Consider the following 19,861-nt stretch of genomic DNA (forward strand, 5'->3'; position numbering starts at 1 on the left):
TTGTGTTGGCAAGTTGCGAGTGTACGTGACAGAACATTAGGACAAGCGACGACGAGGGGAAGTGGCACACAACAAACGTCTGCACACCAACCAAGCACAGTTGACCTGCTTGACCTTTGACTGGCTTTCGACAGTCTGCCTGTGTAACTGTGGCGCCCTCTATAGGTAAGAGATCGCATGACATACCACTACTCCGCGCGCTTGTCTTAAAAAAAAAAAAAAAAAAAAGAATTGATGATGCATTGAAACGGTTATTGAATAGGACTCGCATAACATTGATCACTAGCAATACTAATAAAGTTAGACTGTTTTGAATTCGTGGTTAGGTACGGTATAATGTCTCGTAATTGCTAAAGCCACATAAAAAAACACACGCCCACACAAACAAATAATCATATATTTAGGCTGCGATAATGCAAAATGTCATCACCTCGCACACGCACTTGAGTCTCCAGCCTTTTGTTAGTGTTATTTTTAGCCCCGCACGCGCTCACATGGCACCCACACGTTAGGTTGATACTGGGGTGGGGGGAGTTTTTATTTTTATTTTTCCAAAACTATATAATTACATATTTTGACAAAATGTCGTGTTTGCCTGCACTGACAATAGGAGGATTCTTATATTCGTATAAGTCATAAATGTGTGAGGAAGTTTTTTTTTTTTTCCCGCCTCGAAACAAGTCTAAATATTATGACAAACTACAACTTTGTCAGAATTTTATTCGAGGAAAAAGGTCTGAAAGATATTAAAAATGTTTTATTCTCTTGGGGGGGAAAAAAGTTGGATTTTAATCATAATCTCATAAAACAAGTTTTTTTCAAGAGTATTTTTTCTTGACAAAGCTGTATTTTTTTTAGGAACGTGTTATAAGATAGGGCTATGAGCTATTGAAGGAAAAAGTGGGGGTGTTTTTTAGGAAAAGAAGTCCTAATCTTACGAAAAAAAAGTAACATTTTTGTAGAATGACTTGTTACTATTTGTTTGTAGTCTCTTATTCTGAGTTTTTTTATTTTTCCCCAAGAAAAACATGGATTTTTTTCCCAATTGGAAAAAGTTGCAAATTTTTTGAAAAGTTGATTCCTTTTAGAGCAGCCCTACCTACGATACGAAAAGGAGTTGGACCCCTCGGACGCAGTCTTCTTCGTCCCTGTCCCCGGCCCATATTTATTTGCATTCATGCAAATCAAAGCGAAAGCCTTAAGAGAGAGAGAGAGAGAGAGAGGCCGGGCCGAATGAGCGAGCGAGAGAGGGAATGTGTTGCAGTAAGACGGAGAGTCTATATTGGCCGCATGTGCTCGGCCACTGAAGCATTCTGGGGCTTCTGGTTACAAACCTTATAAGGGGCCACAGGGCCCCCCCCTCGTGTCCCCTTGTTGCTATTTTTAGGCTTGTCACTTACAGCCAGACTGCAGGCCACAAATTCATCGACATTGTTCATATTTGAATGATTATCATCATCGCCCCCCCAAAACGTCTCAAATGGCTCATTTTTGATGATGAAATTGACATTAGGAGGCCAGTTTAAGGTGTGTCCTGTCTCTTCCTGTGTGTATTTGTGTGTGGTGACAGCGCCTGAGCCCACCCCCGGGCATGCCCCCCCCCCCAAGACCTCCCCCCCCCCCCCCCGCGCCGCCCCATCAATGTCGGGAGTCTGCGCGTCCAGGCCCCTGACGTGAGGAGCAGCAGCAGAAGTCCGAGCCGGGGGCGCTGCACGCAACACCAGCAGGATACCAGGGCCAACGCGGAGAGTCAGGACTCCCAAAAGCACGCGAGCGAGCGTTTCCACAAGCCGACATGAGCACGTACACTGTGACGCTGAGCGGCCCGGCGCCATGGGGCTTCCGGCTGCAGGGCGGGAAGGACTTCAACATGCCCCTCACCATTTCCAGGGTAAGAGCGGCGCTCAAAAGCGGGTGCCAACCAAAAAATGGCAAAAACGGCACCAGACGACAATGTAGGGTGGATTTTGTGCACTTTGACCCCTCAGGCCTTGGATGTTATTAAGCCTTTCCGTTTTTTTTTTTCATGAAACACAATCCACTGGGAACTAGAGTGGACTAACTCCATTTTTGTTACGTTCGATTAAGGTTGCAGGGGACTCTAATTTAAGTTTGACGTCCAAAATCAAATCAAGGGGCATTTTTAGATCGTAGTTTGTATAGCAATGATTATTTCTCCTGGTTATTTGTTTTTACAGATTTTTTTTTTTTTTTTTTTAGCGATTTGGGCATTTTGCCAAATATTTAAATGTTGATTTTGATGACACATATGACTCTTCAACTAAGGTCATCATCTTGAGTTTCATAGGTTGGGTCAGCATCTCGGTTCCCCGAGAAAAAAAAAAAAAAAAAGGCAATCAGAAATAAATAGAAGAGTCTTTTCCTCACGCAACCCTCCAGCTTCCCAAAAGAGTTGATGACTTGGAGAAAAAAAAAATTGCCGTAAATATTACACCTCAACTTTTACGTTTATATTCTGGCGCTCCCCCTGGCAGGCACTCGTGCACCCCACCATTTATGAATACAGAACTGTATACGCAGATGTGGAAGGCAGCAAAAGTTGGCGGACAAGTCTATCATAGTTAATGAAATAACTAAATCTTGAATTGACAAAAAAAACAAATTAAAAAATAAAATGCTTTAAAAAAATAGTATAGGTAACTGAAGCTATGTCATGTGATTGTAAAACTAACTGAAACTTGGTACAATTAGAGCAAAAATGTCATGTTAATATCATACATGAGCTTTAGGCGTTCATTTTACATGTTGTTTTTTTCAGTATTTGACTTTTTTATACCTTGCACTCAACAAATACTCCCTATATTTAAAGAAAAAAGAAAAGAATACTATAACGAATCAAAACTAAACTAACACACACGCAAACTATTCTGATACTGGTGGTGACCATTTTGCTTACTTGTTGACAACCTTATTTTCCAAATTAGAATGATAATGTAGTCTCTTGGACCCGAACCATAACATAATGATGTTCTGTATATAACTACATTAACATCATAATTACTCTGTTTATCGTGATTGATTTGAAATGATGGCTGACGAGGAAGTGACTCAAGAGGAGAGTGCTTTCAAAAGACTGGCTGTGCTTTCGGGTGGGTCTCGAGGGGGGGGGGGGATATAGCTCTTTGGTCCCTGGCAGGCCCTTTAGTGTATTTACAGCTTTCCCTTTAAATAGTGTTGGGAAGGCGAGGTGGGGAATGGGGCGGGGGGCGCGCGCTCACCTATCCCGGGGTCATCAGCAAGGCTCTTTGGCTCCTCGATAAATGGAAAAGTTTGCACGTAAAATCCCTGAGTGACGTCACAGCTATTATTCCCTGATCCCGGTCCCGCAGGTGGCAGGCGAGGCCTTCTATCCAAGCGTCTGGTATTTCGGGTTCCCGTCGCGATGGAGATAAAAAAGAGAGGCACCGCCGTCTCTTGTTGACGCAAAAGCCACCCGCCAACGCGGCTCCCGTTTCGGATCACTTTTGCCAACTTCTAAGAAAAGACGGCTGAGGGAGAGAGAATGCCTTGTTCGCATCTTGTTAGCCAGCTTGAGGCCAAATGACACTCTGGCAGCATTTTACAAGGCAACTCGCAACTCTATTTTATTCAAGAACACTTTCAAAACAAGCTCTAAGAGTTTGCGCCATCAAATTGAAAATGACATAAATATGACTTTTGGTTCAGGAAATGATCACTTTTTTTCCTCAGCGTTTTTATTTTCCTAAGACAAATATTTTTTCCCCATGCATGAGACTTTCCCAACTTTTTTGTAAAAAAAAAAAAATTATAATATTGACATCATACTCTGTCTTTACTTTAAACAAAATCCACTTTTCTTCTAAAAATAAAAAAAACTGAGATTTTTATTTTTATTTAATTGAAAAACATTTCTCAAACCTTACAATATTTTTCTAGACAAATTTCACACTTTTCTAATTGAGAAAAAAGGTTTTTCTTTGTATTTGTTTATTTATTTATTCATTTTCATTTATTTTTAGAAATACACAAGTTTGTGTTACAAGATCACAACTTGTTTTTGAGGGGGAAAAATACCATATTTATAAAAATCAAATTTTTCCTGATAAGTTACTTTTTAAACTATAGTAATAATAATAAAAAAATAAGAATACAAACCGTCTCATATATTGTTTTTCTTGAAAAAATACAGCTCACTGGGAAAAAAAGATTATTCACATTTCAAAAAATGATTTTTTTTCCCCTCAAAAAAGATGTTTTTTCTTGACAATACATATCAAATAAATGAAAAAAAGGCCTCCAAAATGACCTTGCACAATCTTTTCCCTATGCGATTACAAGTCAGGTATTGTTTCATTGCAAACAAATTCATAAATCTCTAGAAGTAAACATAAACGTAAGAATGACCTCTGACTTCATCTGTGCAAAGAATCCTTCCATGCAAAGATCTGAAAACAAAAAGAAATGGCAGTATCCTGTAAAATGTGGATGCAAGGAGGAAATCAGATTGCTGAATGTAAACAGAAACTTCAGACAAGAGTGAATGTCAGTGGCAGGTGTGTGCGTGCCTGCGGGTCACTCGTCCGCAGGCATCAACAGCCTGGCGTATTTTTAACTCTTTAACGAGTCGCCTGTAAATTTAGACCTGATACTGTATGAGGCACTCTTGTCTTTAAAGGGCCAGTAAAAAATAGTAACAATAATCATGACACTAAGTGAGTTTTTTAACATTCTTGGACACGATGACAACAAAAGTTGCTCTCCGAACGTCTTCTCTTGTCAGATAACGCCCGGCAGCAAGGCGTCGGGCGGCAGCCTGGCGCAGGGCGACATCATCTCGGCCATCGACGGCGCCAGCACTGACGGCCTGACGCACTTGGAGGCCCAGAACAAGATCAAGTTGGCCACCAGCAGACTCGTGCTCAGCATGCAGAAGTAAACGGTTTCGTACAATCTGTCAAAGTGCCCAAAATAATGAAAAAAATAAAATAAAATGTCAAAAAGAAAAAAATGCATTGTTGAACCATCAGGTCGAGACGTCCTGCGCCCGTCCCCACAGCCACCCCCAGGATGGACTCCCCCATGCCTGTCATCCCCCACCAGAAGGTAAGGACACACAGGACGAATAGTACACGTTATACTTCCTATTTTTAAGCCTACAAACAAGTGTTGTTCTCCTTACGGCTCGTGTGTTGCATTTTGCTGCTCTCTTGTGTTAAGTTTTAAAAGTGCAGCAATAAATAACTGCTAGAATTCTAACAATGGGGGGGGGGAACTCTTGTTAGGTTTATTGATAGATTAACTTAGATTTCTATTTTATAGCATTGTGCGCTAGCATCGACACAACTAAAAAAAAAAAAAAAAACAGTGGCGCAAAGCCGGATAAAAACTCTTTCGAACGTCACAGCAACGAACTGTGGTTACATCATCTTCACAAACTCTTTTTTCCAAATGTCTTGGAGCCATGAGCGAAGCAATAACTGAAATCAAAATTTGACTAAGCAAAGTTGTCATCTGCAGAAATGAGTCTTGATGCACTTACCCTCGTGGCTGACCACTTCCGTCTGCACCGAAGCTGTACAGTCAGCAAAATGAGATATTTTTACTCTTTTTTTTTTTTTTTTTTTTGCCCGCCCCCCCCCCAAAAATAAACATTCAAAGCTTCAGTCTTGAGGAAGACAGCTCCTGCACTGTGAGGGAAGGTTAGGCCCGTGTTTAAATAAGAATCGAGTTAGGCAACAGATGATGGTTGGCCGTTGCCACGGCAACCTTCAAACGCATCCTCAAGGTTGCCATCCATCCCGAGCTGTCGGCACGTCCTGGCATCCGACTATCAGCGGGCGGGCGGGCGGCGGCGCTGATAAGTCAGGTGGCGCCGGCACGTGCTTGCCTAGGACGCCGCTATCGGTCCCGACGCCGACGCCTCATTGGACGAGGCCCGGGGCAGCTGTCCGACACGTTGGCGGAATGTTCCGAGTCTGTCACGCATCATCAGCATCATCTTCTTCGGCCGCAGATAGGGTGTCCCTGCGTGCGTGCGTGCGCGTGCATGTGTGTGTGTGTGATAGGTGCACCGATGACATAAGCGGATCAGGTGGTGTATGTTTGTGCAGGTATTTGAATTGCTATTCCAGGCTATTTATGCCCCCCCCCCCCTCCCTTCTGTCCATGTCATGTGATAGAGACCCCCCTGCTCTTGTCACTCACACTGTGGCATGCCGAAGTGGGGGGCGGGGGATGATGATTGAGGATTACGGCATATTGGATAGTTTGCATTGTGCCATTGTTGTCAGTGCTTTAAGTCAGCAGTTTCTCGAATTTCTCTTTCTTTCTTTGTGTGTGTGTGTGTGTGTTTGATGTAGGTCATCGCCAACACACCTGCAAAGTCAGTATTCGGTCTTGACGTGCATGAATGTGCATGAAGTGTGCAGTGGCAGTGACGGCGTGAAGTGAATCAACCAAATTTGGAATGTAACAATGGTGTACGTGCGCTGTGTGTGATTGTAGTGTTGGGTGGTCACAGATGCAACAGTGAAGCAGCAACTGTCTCTGGAAAAAGAAAAAATCTTTAAAAAAAAAAAAAAAAAAAAAGAATGAAAAATCATTATTATTATTTTTTAAACTAATTTTTGAAACAATAAAAGAATAAATATTCCAAGAAAATAATCTCACTTCTCTTCTTGGAAAAATGTCATTAAAAAATGAGATCAGGGGGAATATTTTTTTTTCACAAACATCTTTCTTCTCTGACTTTTGTAAAAAAACAAAAAAACAACGTATGTACTATATATATATGTACACAATTCTCAGTATTTATTGTTATTGGCTTTGTTTTGGGGGGGGGGCTTTTTATTGGCCTTTGAGCAGCAGATAAAGTGCATGAAATGAAGTGCAGTGAAGTCATTCACAAAGCAACAGCACCCCAAGTGCGTGACGTGTGCGTAACGCCCAGCCGGTGTCCTTTTGCGGCCCAGCGTGGAGTACACCCCCAGCTTCAACCCGATCGCCCTGAAAGACTCGGCCTTGTCCACCCACAAGCCCATCGAGGTGCGCGGCCCCGGCGGCAAGGCCACCATCGTGCACGCGCAGTACAACACGCCCATCAGCATGTACTCGCAGGACGCCATCATGGACGCCATCGCCGGGCAGTCGCAGGCCAAAGGTCACGACGGGTGAGCTCGCCCCCCCTCGCCCACCCCCTTCGCCAAAGCCGTCCACTATGTGTGGTGTCACCCACTTTGCTCTTGCTCATTCCATCCCTCCCTCCCTCCCTCCCTCCCTCATCATCCTCATCCCGCCGCCGCCTGGTCGTGACCTCAGTGAGGAGGCGGGATCCCCCCTGGCGTGAGTACCATCCTGCCTCATGAAAACGCTTAAAGGGGGCATCTTAGGCAAAACAAAAAAAATCACTAAATAAAATGGACTTTTTACTAGGTCCGATAGGAACGGGCTGCTGCTCTGCTGGTGTGCATGCAGCAACTAAGGTCAAAATTAAGTTGTCTTAATTTTTCTGAAATTTTGCCCCCATTTTTTTGGTCATAAAAAAAAAGATTGATTCTCAACATTTCTTTTTCTTGGGGGCGAGGACTATTTTGAAATAATATATTACGTTTTTCAAGAAAATTTAAAGGAAAATGTAACTTTTTTTTAAACTAGAACCTTCATTCATAATTTGTATTTGTTTTTAACCCTAACCCAAATTCTCAAAAAAAAAAAAAAAACGTTTTTCCTTGATTTACAATGTTTTTCTTCAAAAAGGACTTTATTTTGTCAACAAGACAATTTGTTCCTATCCGATTTTTTTCCCCCCTTTCCGCCTGGGGGGTGTGCCTAATATGTCTCCTTTAAGACGGCTCCATGCACATGGCTGCTTGTTTCCCGGGCCCCGCTTGTCTTGTAAGTTCAAATTTTCATCATTTTGTGTGCGTGTGCGTGCGTCAGCGCGGTGCTTCCCATGAAGGACCCGGTAGTGGACTGCGCCTCGCCCGTGTACCAGGCCGTCATTAGGCCCAGCGACAACTCCCTGAACTTGTCCGAGTGGGCTCGCCGCGCCGCCAACCTGCAATCCAAAAGCTTCAGGATGCTGGCGCACATCACCGGAACCGAATACAGTCAGTTTCGTGTCCTTAGTTTATAGAATTGTCTGCGCATTATTAACATTAAAGTAAACATCCACATCCAACATGCTTTTTTTTTTTTTTTTTTTTTTTGCGTCACAGAAAAGATTTGAAGTGCATCAATTTGCCTGAAAAATAATACTAAAATAAATGCAAGCACCATTGCCACCTACTGTAGTGGATGTGCAATTACACTTACCCCACCATCCCGCCATTTGAGAAGGACTGCTATAAAAAGAACACAACTTCATCCTTATATGATAACTTCATTGAAACCACATTATTTGATCTGTGTCGTGTAAATGCGTGCCCACGTGCAATTGTAACAAATCTTCTCGTCTGTCCATGAAGTGCAAGACCCAAATGAGGAAGCTCTGCAGAAGTCAAGGTAAGGTCTACTTTGAGGGTTAGGTGTCGACCGCCAACCCCCCACCCTCCGCCCCTCCCGCTGTTCCGAAGGCGAGACCTCCTCATTCACTTCCTTGTGGCCTCTTGCATGTGCACCTGACGCAGAGAGAAGTTTGAGTCGGAGATGCGAGGTCCTCGCTTCGCCAAGCTGAGGAAATGGCACCACGGATTGTCGGCACAGATCCTCAACGTCCAGCACTAAAGTCGACGAGGGAAGGACGCGAGCAAGGATGGATGGATGGATGGAAGGAAGGAAGGAAGGAAGGAAGGAATGGGGACATGGAGCAATACCAAAACACAGCAAATCAACAACTAAGCAGGAGGAGGAGTGCGAGCTAGTGTCGCTTTTAGAATGTAAATGTGTTAGCGTGAGAATGCCTCCATATTGATAGACTGTGTAGCACGTATACTGCATCTACAGTATATATAGAGTAGGTACAGTACAAGTATGTGTTATTTATGCGTGTCGTGTCTGCTGCTGAGGTCTGCATATTGTGTTTCCTCCGTGCTCAAGTGACGTGGATAAAAATAACACGCACACGCTCAGTCCTCATTCACAAACATACGCTACGTTGTCACACTGACACACGTGTGCGTGTGATGCTTGGACATGCACACCAAGGCAGTTATGTAAAAAGGCACTCAAAATACACTGATGTCAATGTGAATAAATGTTTTCCTAAAATGACACCCTGAATATCATTTGCGGTGCTATTGTGGAGGTTTGTGTGCGTGTTTGTGTGTTTTTTTTTTCATTTCCACAGATACAAAGACTTAACTGTATATTATACGGTATAGTTTTGATAGTCAAGGTACTTTGAAACACTAACATTATCTTAAAACCCTACTTTGAAATCCAAAACCTAGTTGAAAACCTAACCCTATCTTAAAACCCTACTTTGGAACCCTAACCCTTTTTTAAAACCTTAACCCAAGTTTAAAACCCTAATTTGAAACCTTAACGCAAGTTTAAAATTCTAATTTAGAGCCCTAACTCTAGTTTGAAACCCATAACTAAAGTTACACTTTGGAGAGATGATTGTGGAGGATTTTTTTAATTTACAAAAACCCACAACAAAATTAAGAGGAAATGCTTTTTTCAATTCACATTTACTAAAAACCAAACATTGTACAACAAAAATGTTTAATCTCACAAAGAAACATTAGATATTTTTATGTGGATTTTTTTCATCATAATTTGAAATAAAATGTTGAATATAAAATGCGAAGCAACTTGAAAGCAATAAAATTTAAATGAAAATTTAGGAATTATTATTATTTTTTTTTACTCACAACACTTAAAAAAATAACGAGTTTATTATAATCTCAGTTGAAGACTCAAGCAGTTCTTTTGCGAACCAAACAAGCTTATAAGTGGAGAGCACTCGGCGACAAAATATGACCTCATCCCCATCAAAGGAGACTGACCTCATCTCATCAAGTGACGTCACCTGAGACCAACATTTGTTGCGGGGAGCGCTCAATCGGGGCTCAGATTTCCCCTCAGAGGAATCGTTAGCATGACATCACTCCACATTGAGGAAAAAATCAAAACAATGTGGCATGTTGCCCCGCAAATGAGGTTAGCCATATTAGGTAAGGGACAAGAAGTTGAAGTTCTTGGCGCACGAGTTCCGTAAACAAATGCAGCGAGGCTCTCATCTGGCGGATGTCATGGCTTGCGATATGCTTTTGGCAGGAAGTATACTCATCACTCCCCCATTGCGGGTTGGTGGATTTTTTTGTGGGGGTACAGTGTGTAACTTTGTTTTACTCTGCATCCAGTTTATTTTGACTGTAACTCCAGTGTCGACCACAAGATGGCGGCACAATATTTCACTTGACACTGTGTAAGTTTCAAAGAAGAAGAGCGAAAACAGGAAGTCTTTCAACTCAGCCTAGTTTTTGCTGGACATGATTGCAGTCACCTGCTCTTCAATTCTGCTCTTACGGCCGTCAGAAAGCAACGGTAGTAGGTTCGTATGATAAATGTTTGTTGCGATATTGGTACAGTGTAGCACTGTAGGTCTGCCGTATTTTTGTCTTATCCATTGCTCTTGCGTTTAAATGTGTTTGTAATATTTTAAAAGAATGTTTAAAGACCCTAAAAAAATACAATTGCTGCAAATGTCATAAAACATGCCCAGAGAGTATTTAAATAGGGTATTTTTACTTTATTGTGGTTTTCATTTATCGTGGGGGTGGTCCGCAATGTTATTTCAATTCATAATCAATAATGTAATTATCAGAGCTGGGCAGGAAGACAAAGTACTGATGTTGCACTTTCCTAAAAAGAAAACAAACCATTGATATGTTAGTGTGCAAATAATTGAGTCTCTTGAGAATCTCATTGCAGATGTGACTTTGTTGTGCAGATGTTAAGAGTTTACAGAGTTGTTTTAATATTTCGTATTAAGCGTCATTAAATGTATTCCCGTTTACACACCAAAAAAAAACAAAACTTTTTTTTCTTTTTAAGTTTTGCATTTTGTTCCTTCACACTACCAACGTGATCCCAGCTGTGACCTCAAAAGATACAGTATGTACCCAACCATGACGTGCCTAATGAAATGTCCAGGCCCCCCTCTTGTTTGGACAGACTTTGAGAAAGGAGCACGAAGCCCCCGGGGTGGTGAGGCGGATTTTTGTGGACCAGCTCCCAAAAGACTAAAATAACTTGCTATTAATGTCTTTTGGGCTTGTGATTCGGGCTGCCATTGTTTTGGATTTCTGAATGACATCTTTGTCGTCTTCCACAGTGGACGATTTGATGGCGCCCGCTGGGTGGGAAGGACCCCGATAAACGGGGAGAAAAAAACCCAACCACGGTTCTATAATTGACATGCTTATTTTGTATCCACACCCAAATTAGCATGCCGTGTTAAATGGGGTCTAAATGGACATGTGGGGTGACAATGGAGATGGGGGTCTGCGAGGGGAGAGGGCGGGGCGGGGGGGTCATGGCCTAACACGCAGACATCAACAAAGATCCTCTCTGTCTCCTACTTATTGAAAGCGACAATATCCCCCACGACAACTGTTGCCTTTGGTGACTTTTTTTTTTTTTTTTTTTAAATCAACCACTTTAAGAGTGTAAATATGCGTCACTGTGACTGTTTACACAATTCACAAGTGAGCGTTGGGCGGGTCCGAAGCCTTACACTCCTGCCCACCTAAAATCAACAACGGAGTAAAAAATAGTTAGGAAAGTAGCCAACATGTTTAAAATTGCTGAATTGCGATGTCACAAGAGTTTCTCTGCCCACAACCTGGCTGCCAAAGCCAAATAGGTAAGCAGAGCTGCAGTGTTAGTGCAGTTGGCTAAGGTATTTAGGAGGTATTTTGCGTTTGGCAGCATGAAGTGCTGCCTTCCTGAGTGAAAATACAACCGAATCTTTCGGGACATTCGCTGTATGGGGTGGGAGGTTTGTGTCAGTTTGTGTCAGTGCATTGTGCGTTTGCCACTGGCAGCTGAGGCGTGCAGCTGCACGGCGGCTGCGTCTCTTGAGTGCAAAGCAGGCCTGTAAAAGCTCCGAGCTTTTGTGCTCACCTGATTGATCTCTGGCAGGGCCCGGCCCGGCCCAGACGGGGCTGACGAGAAGGCCTGCGCGCGCCCTGGAACAAGCCAGCCAGTGTGCTCGTCGGAGGAGGCCGGACCGCAGGTGGCTGGCCCGGGCCCGCCGAGCCTCATCGCGTGCCAGCGCCGACTTGTCCTCGACACAAACGAGGCGTCCCGGCAACGCCGGCGCCGCTCGGGGAATGACCGACCGGAATTCAATGTAAGACTTGTGGAACACGAACCGCAGCAGACACAATATTAGGTCCACCTGCACCATCCATCCCGATGTTTCACAACCGTTTTTAAGACAAGACACATATTTTGCATTTGGAAAAAAAAAGCACCGAACCAAACGAATGAACAATTCACTGTTTTTGCATTCAGGCCAAAGTCCCGTATAGGAGGAGGATTGCTTTACCGCCATCTTGTGGCATCTTGGTGCCAAGGGACTTTGTTTAGGTGAGTTGAATAGCTTCATGTAGTACTTTGCCGCCATCTTGGTGCCAAGCAACTATGGTGACGTGAGTTGAGGATCTCCATGTAGTATTTTGCCACCATCTTGGAGTGGCCACTTTTGGGTGTGGCATGTTTGTACCTTTTTCAGTAGAAGTCGACAAATATTTTCTTCCATTTTCTTATGTTTATTTTCAGTGGCTTGAAACTAGCGTCCCGTAATTTAAAAGCCGGCCGCTCTACCGGATCTCAGCAGGAGTGCGTAGACGAGAAGTGAGTCAGTGGTACAGTATTTGTAATGAGGCTTTCTATTATTCAAGCGCCCGAGGGCCCGGCACGGCAGCGTCATGCCAAGACGCTCCAGTTCACCAGCCTTTGACCTTGGCAGGAAGCGCCAAAGCACTATTTCCATCCACAACAAAGTGTGTGTGTGTGTGTGTGTGTGTGCGTGCGTGCTTATTTTCAGGTGCGCATTGTTTGCCTGCTGGCCACGGCTCGGCTTCCTCGGGCCTTGGCACGGCGCTCAGGGTTAGCGGGGGCTCGCTGTTATTTCTGGTGACCCCCGGAGGAGAAAAGTGGAAGTTGTGCGGCCCCGCCCCGCCGTTCACACGCCCGCTGTTTACACGGCGGATTATTTTCCTGTCGCCGCGGCTCGTCCTCCAAACAAACCTCCCCCGAACGCGTGAGAGTGTTTGCTTAAAAATGTGTTAACCAACGCGGACTGGACACTTTGGGCTTATTCTGGGATGCCAAAAGAGAACAAAATGTAAGAGTATTTAGGTAACTTTTAGGAAGTATTTCCTCGATTTGGTAGAGTATTATGTAACTTGGGGAGTATATAATATAAACTTAAGAGTATTATTGTAGCTTTTAGGGAGTATTTAATAGATTTTAAGAGTATTTTGGTAACTTTTAGGGAGTCTTACAGTAGATTTAAGAGTATTTACCTCACTTTTAAGGAGCATTTAAAATTTAAGAATGTACTGTATAGGTAACTTTTAGAGAGTATTTTGTTTTTTTAAGAGTATTTATGGAACTATTAGGGAGTCTTTCATAGATTTTAAGAAAAGTAAATTATAAGGAAGTATTTCAGGGGATTTAAGGGGATTTTCAGGGACTATATCACAGGTTTAAGAATATTTAGGTAACTATAGGAAGTACTTAGTAGATTTAACCGTATTTGGGTTTTATTAAGTATTTCCTATATTGTAAAAGTATTCAGCTAACTTATGAGTATTTTATAATAAGAGTATTTAGCTAACTTTTAGGGAGTACTTCAGTAGATTAAGAGTATTTGATTGCCTTTTAAAGTACTTGAGTACATCCAGGAGTGTTTAGGTCACATTGTACATGAACACTTGGGCCTATTGCGCAACTGTATTTGAAAGTTCTTCACTGTGGTGGTACTTGGAGAGCCAAGTCTTTTTTAAAAAAAAAAAAATCTTTTTTTTTTTTTTTTTTTTGAAGTGGTCCTTAAACCACCGACGGTGGTTCGTAAATTCCGCACTCACTGTTGCTGTGTCTCGCGTTGTCTTGCGTGCCGAGTCGTGTCTGTGGTCCAAACGTTGCGAATTGCGTGTTGCTGTGCAAAGACGCGCCTCGTCACCTCGCTGCTCGTTCTGTTGCCGCTCGGTCGTCGGATTTGTCTACATCCTCAGACATAATGGCGCTCCATCCATCCCGTTTGAATCAATAAGCACTCTGATGCCAAAGTGTCTCCCGTCCGTCCGACCGACCGTCCGTCCGTCTGCGCTCGCGTCTCTGCTGAGCAAGCTGGACGCACGGCAGCGCGACACCACCGCCAGCCCCCACGCCCCCACCTCATTTGTTTCCAATTGCAAGACGTGATGAAGAACACATGTGCTTCCAAGACGTGTGCCATGATTCAAAGTTTTTTTTTTTTTCTTTTTTCTCTCTCCCCCCCGGGACATGTATTGTAATCACATGGCTTTCATTTTTGGTGTAAATATTTTATGGCGCCCTATAAATATTACTGTGTCGTTTCTCGTACGCCGACACAAGAGCTGACGTTTACAAATAGAAACTGGCGACAAGGCTTTGATACAGGGAATATGCATTGGCGAGATTTTATACACATTTGCATGGGGTATAAAATCTCCATTTTTCGTTTTTCATTATATCAGACTGCCAATTTGAATCGATTTTAAAGCATCAATGTTGCAGCGGTTTAACTCTTTAAGTAACGGATATCTGACCACAAACAGTGAAGTAACACATGCAGAAAGCTAAAAGAAAAATACTCGCTCAAATATATATATATATTTTTTATCTTCTGCGAAGAACAACTGATGCTGCAGTTTAGGAGTAGCAGCACACTATCCATGGAGGTGAAGCAAAAAAAAAGTGCAAAAACGGTTTTATTTTTTTGCGTCAATCAAAACTTATATTCAAACGGAAAATGTAATACTAGCATTTATTGTCCATTGCCCAGGGCCTTGAGAATCAGTCGTGTAGTCCATGTAACTTCAACTATATCAATAACGGGACTGTTTCTTTAACCAATCAGATTTGAAAATGATGTCACCGAGGGCCAGCTTGTCAGCATAGCTTTGTTCTCTGATTGGTTGGTCAGAGCAAAACTTGTTACAGCCAAATTCGACGCGCAAAACAGGTCTTTAGCGATCTGCACACATTAAAACATTTTAATAGTATGCATCTCTGGTGGGTATGATGTATTAGGAAAAAGAGGCGATTTTGTCACGTCATGAGATAAGTATTTATTCTGATCTGCTCCAGGTGATGTGCATAGTTTCTGTAATTGTGATGTGATGGCGGTGGAATTAAAAAATGGATTTAGTCAACTAAGTAGCTACTGCAACGCCCCGGCACTGTCCAGTTCCGTCTAGTTGAGACTCGTCGCACGCTGTGCAGTGGTGAGAAGTTTCAGAGAACATTGGTGCCTTTGTGTTTTTTCCACTGAAGTTGCGCTAACATCGCTGTCGTCGCCGTGCGTTTTGTGGACTTTCAAACCACAAGAATGCGCAGCTCCTCGGCGATTTGCGTCACGTTCAGCGCCACTTTTCCAGCTCTCGGAGGAGTGCGATGATGTAAACAGCGAGAAGAAAAACAAGCCAGGGCAGGTTTTTTGTGAATGGGACTTTTTTTTTCTCTCCCTCGCTCTCTTTTTTGTGAATGAAAAACAACTGGAAAGTCCTGCACGAACCTTGAGTTCTTTTGCGACGGTGTCGATTGGCTGCTGGGCGCCGGGCCCCGCCTCCTTGCTCGCCGTGAAACGTTGTGATTGGCTGATGGGCGGGGTTTAGTCTTCATTCATTAGTCGCAGTATTGACAAAAGGCTTGAAACTGGAGCCCCTGAAAGAGGAAATGCACCAACCACGTAGCTGCTTTGGCCAAAAAGGACGGAAAAGTAGGCTAAAATTGTGTCGGTCGATCTTAAAAGTGGATTTCATTTGCGTTGAGCTGAATTGTAACGTAAAGTGTTAAAAATGATCACAAAAGCAGAGATAAGCGTGCTGTGCAATCACTCGCCATCACTCCCCCTCGGCGGTTTTTTCTCCCCTTTTTCCTTTTTTTTTTTTTGAATGGAGCTCATTATGCATGCATCCTCCATTCACTCCCACTCCGTCCCTCCCTCCCCCTTCTCTTCCTCACCCTTCTTCTTCCCTCCTCCCTCGTCAGGCTTTTGCAGGCTGCGCGGCCGTCCGCTCCGCTTGGGCCCAAATGACCGCAGACGGCTGACGGATGGACCGTAACATGGATGCATACTTGGACCAGCAAGTGCCTTTCACTTTAGCAAATGTACGTATGCTTCCTCGTGCACTTTTTACGCAGTCTTTGGGGGTCTTTTGTGGGCTTGTTTTTGGTCTCTCACGCGCGTGCACGTCGACGAGTTCGGGCTCGAAACCGATCTCACGCTTGCGTCCTTGCGCTATTTTGTGTATTATTGTTTGAAACTTATAGCAGCACCTCGTCAAAGCTTTCACGTTGTTGGCTCCGTGCGCCAAATGGTCACTTCTTCTCCTCCTCCTCCTCTTCTCCCCCCCCGCCCAAAACGTGTGCTCACTTCACGAACCACTCGACCCACTAAAGTTCCAACGTAATTTAACATTTTTTTTTTACTGTCAAATGTGGGACTTGCATGTGTCCAAGTGTTCATCTGTCAATGTGTGTTGTTGTGCAGAAGTCTCACGGAAATGGGCCCCCAAATAGACTGTTGATGGCCGCCAAAAGGAAATACATGGACACAGAATTGCCCCCTCAGGAATCTGAAGGTAAAGTCCACTTTATTTGAACGTAATGCCCCCCCCCCCCTCACTTTCCTCTGCGCATTTGCACTTACTGAATGCGTCTTGCTTCTGTGCAGACCTCTTCCAGGATTTAAGCCAACTCCAGGAGACATGGCTCACAGAAGGTAAGATTTTCTGCATGTCTGCTTCTGAGCTGTGAAATGATCATTTGATGAGGTTGGAGTAGTCTGTGCTGTGCGTTCCTTTTAAGACACAAAGGTAGCTGTTGTTGGCAATGACGATGACACATAATCAGCGTGGAACTGACTCAGAGGAGTCACTCTTGTTTAGTATTTGTCGTTAAAGTTGTGTAATTGATCATGAGGCGTCGATGTTGTAAATCCACTTCTGTTGTGTACGCGTTGGATGGTGATTTGGTGTTTTTGTTCATAATGCAAGAGTGCAGGCTGACAATGGGGCAACACGGTGCAGAAGTGGTAAGCATGTTTGTCAGTTGTGAGGTTCAGCGCTCAAATCCGGTCTTGCATTCCAAAAACAAGCTTGTTAGCATTATTGAAATCTGGTATTTGTCCATACGTGTCAATGGGAGTATGTCTATCACATTGTGTGTCCTTACCATTGAGGGACTGGCTCTTTTAAAACATCCGTCTTTGCATACAAAGTGCTGTACACGGAATAAAACTCAGACATACAAAAACAAAGACCGCTAAAGCAAAACATTTGTAACTTCAAAACCGCAAACGCCCGTTGTCGTTTGCTCGCGGGCTAGCTGTTCTGTGTTGCTAAATTACTTCTCAAAGGAGGCCCAAGCAAACATTTTCTGTGAGAAAGTGAAATGTAGACGCGTTTTTGTCGTAGTTTCAGTTCATCTCAGCGGTAGTCTCTCACTTTTCTGCCAGCACTTTGGAAAATACTTGAATGTACAGTATGCACCGATGGATGGATGGGGGTGGAAGCTCGGAGGCAGAGCCATGTTGGCTTATTGATTTCGGCCCTGCTGGCATGTATCACTCATGCCAGCAAACATGGAGACCGAGCATGAGGCTGCTGCTGCTGCTGCTGCTGCTGCTGATGATGATGATGATGATGACAACGATGACGTGAGCGCTAATGGAGTCATTATTCCACTTTGGGCGCACAAATAAAAGCTGCATGTTGCCCCGTGGTGGGAATAGAAACACATTGATTGCCCTTTCTAGCGTTGCATGTGGCGCTTGGCCATAGTGGGAAGTAACCAAGCACAAATACGACATCGCCTCCAGTAGAATATATTCTACTATATTATATATATTCATCTGAATATCCTTTTTTTTCTGACAACTTTTCATTTTTACTCCCTACACTTGAAATCAAATACTTTCCACTCATTACTTTGTCAAAATAGGCTCACTACTTTGTTTTAAATTTCAGCAGATGACAACAATGTCAAAAAAAGGCCAAAATAAAGACAGGCTAATTTAACCCTGATTGATGTCTTGAGTGATCTCTTGAGTTCTTAAAAGGCGGAAAAAACAGGAACAGCAGCAGAGAAGTCAAGCCAACACTGGCAAGCTCGTAAACAGCAAGTCATGCAGACACAAACGACACAAAGAGTTTCGCAATATTGTGACTCTGCAAGCTGCTGCAATATTGGTGCTTCTTCTCAGACGATAAGGAAAATACACGCCTGTGAGCAATGTTGCATTGTCTCTCTGCATGTGTTGCTGCACCTTCTGTGTTCAAATTGTGTTCAAACTTCCCAAGAAAATGTACACACAACTTTCCACCCCTTTACAACCCTAATTCTTATATCCCCTCCATATGCTATGACTTCAATTTGCTTATCTACAATCAAGTGAGTCATTAATTCTCAATCCAGGTTCGAGTGAGTGTTTTTGGAGTATTTTTTATTTTTTTTAATAAAGTGTGACGGCAACCACTTGTAGGGCCTTCAACTACAAAGCCAGCCACCTATTGTAGCACTTTTATTGCCTCAGGTCTTTTGTCTTTGTGTGTGTCGGAATGCTGGTGTGAAGTGAACTTGTCGCTTTCGACGCCGCATGTGAAAAGGCTGGACACCGGCGCGGGTTCATCATTGTCAGGCTGTTAAAAAAGGGGGAAAAAAAAAACAGTCGCTGAGACGTGACGTCTGAGGCCAGGTTTTAGTTTTAAGGTCAGAATTTTAGTGCTTGAATAATTTGAAAATCATTTTGAGACTATATAATCCAAAGAAGAAACAAACAAAAGCATTTTTCACGAAAAAAAGAACAATAACCTTTTTTTAATGTAATTATTTAATTTTTAGTTAACTTATGTTTTATTAGAATTTTCTTTTTAATAAGAAAAAAATGTTTTCTTGCTGTTTGGATTTTAAACTGGGTCATTTTGTCCTGCAACATACCAGGAGTGGCAGGTGAATATATTTAATATGCCATAAGGCGTGTTTGATGTACACTTTAAGTAAGTTCGTAAGAAAAACTCGATTAAAAAATAGCTTGCAGTACAAGATATTTTTATCAATTTTCTTTTACATTTCAATATATATTTTTTTCAGATTTTATATAAATATATAGATTTATACCAAGTCATTTTGACCCGTAACATAACAGGAGGTGCCGGCTGAATGTATTTATTAGAGCATATATAGTGTGTTTGCAAATTCAAATTTTTTTTAAAATTTTTTTTTTAAAAAGTTAAATAAATGTTATCATATCTTTTTCTAACTATTACAAGCATCTGGATTTTCAAACTTTCAACCTTGTCAGTTTTGAGCTGCAACCTAACAGGAGCGTTACAAAAGACTCGGTATTGCACCTACCCTCAATAAAAAACAAAAACCGCACTCTAACCCTGTGAAACCACACACGCCTTACAACCAAAAAAAAAAAAAAACTACATAAAATCCATGCCAAAATGTCCCTTTGGATGAAAAAAATGACGTGGCTAACCATAGTCCTATTTCATAAGTGGGGGGGTCATGTGACATATCAACTTATTTTGGTAATCACATCCCAGCTGAAGCACAGCAAAGATGTTATTTAACTTTAAATAGCGGCTTGAGTGCAGACCTTCTCCTTTTCCTGTCGCATTAATTAAAGACTTTATATCTCCAGCGATTGCACTTGTGAGGGATTTGC

At 42.8% G+C, this 19,861-nt stretch overlaps 2 protein-coding genes across 4 annotated transcripts in view; both read left to right on the forward strand.

The window, feature by feature from the left end:
* Nucleotides 1-14: 14 nt before the first annotated feature.
* ldb3b (LIM domain binding 3b) lies at nucleotides 15-9,192 on the forward strand. Of its 2 annotated transcripts, XM_086016519.1 has the most exons (10): nucleotides 15-165; nucleotides 1,571-1,891; nucleotides 4,763-4,914; nucleotides 5,010-5,085; nucleotides 6,342-6,364; nucleotides 6,954-7,151; nucleotides 7,300-7,323; nucleotides 7,921-8,090; nucleotides 8,448-8,484; nucleotides 8,610-9,192. In XM_086016519.1, exons 2-10 carry the CDS (start codon nucleotides 1,796-1,798, stop codon nucleotides 8,704-8,706), a joined length of 873 nt encoding a protein of 290 aa, XP_085872645.1. In that variant the 5' UTR covers nucleotides 15-165; nucleotides 1,571-1,795; the 3' UTR covers nucleotides 8,707-9,192. The 2 variants fall into 2 exon arrangements, with proteins under 2 accessions (XP_085872645.1, XP_085872646.1); XM_086016520.1 differs by lacking the exon at nucleotides 7,300-7,323.
* A 1,123-nt stretch (nucleotides 9,193-10,315) lies between these two features.
* etv4 (ETS variant transcription factor 4) overlaps nucleotides 10,316-19,861 on the forward strand; it is a 37,733-nt gene continuing 28,187 nt past the window's right edge. Inside the window, exons 1-7 of one of the 2 annotated variants that reach the window (XM_086016595.1) lie at nucleotides 10,316-10,480; nucleotides 12,073-12,283; nucleotides 12,448-12,522; nucleotides 12,715-12,789; nucleotides 16,177-16,296; nucleotides 16,679-16,769; nucleotides 16,862-16,909. In XM_086016595.1, the coding sequence (XP_085872721.1) occupies nucleotides 16,240-16,296; nucleotides 16,679-16,769; nucleotides 16,862-16,909 (196 nt within the window). In that variant the 5' untranslated portion in view covers nucleotides 10,316-10,480; nucleotides 12,073-12,283; nucleotides 12,448-12,522; nucleotides 12,715-12,789; nucleotides 16,177-16,239. The remainder of the gene's footprint in view (nucleotides 10,481-12,072; nucleotides 12,284-12,447; nucleotides 12,523-12,714; nucleotides 12,790-16,176; nucleotides 16,297-16,678; nucleotides 16,770-16,861; nucleotides 16,910-19,861) is intronic. The other variant, XM_086016594.1, reaches the window with a different exon arrangement.

Source organism: Filicampus tigris, chromosome 19, assembly GCF_054856515.1.
Source record: "Filicampus tigris isolate MCC_2025a chromosome 19, RoL_Ftig_1.0, whole genome shotgun sequence".
NCBI lineage: Eukaryota > Metazoa > Chordata > Actinopteri > Syngnathiformes > Syngnathidae > Filicampus > Filicampus tigris.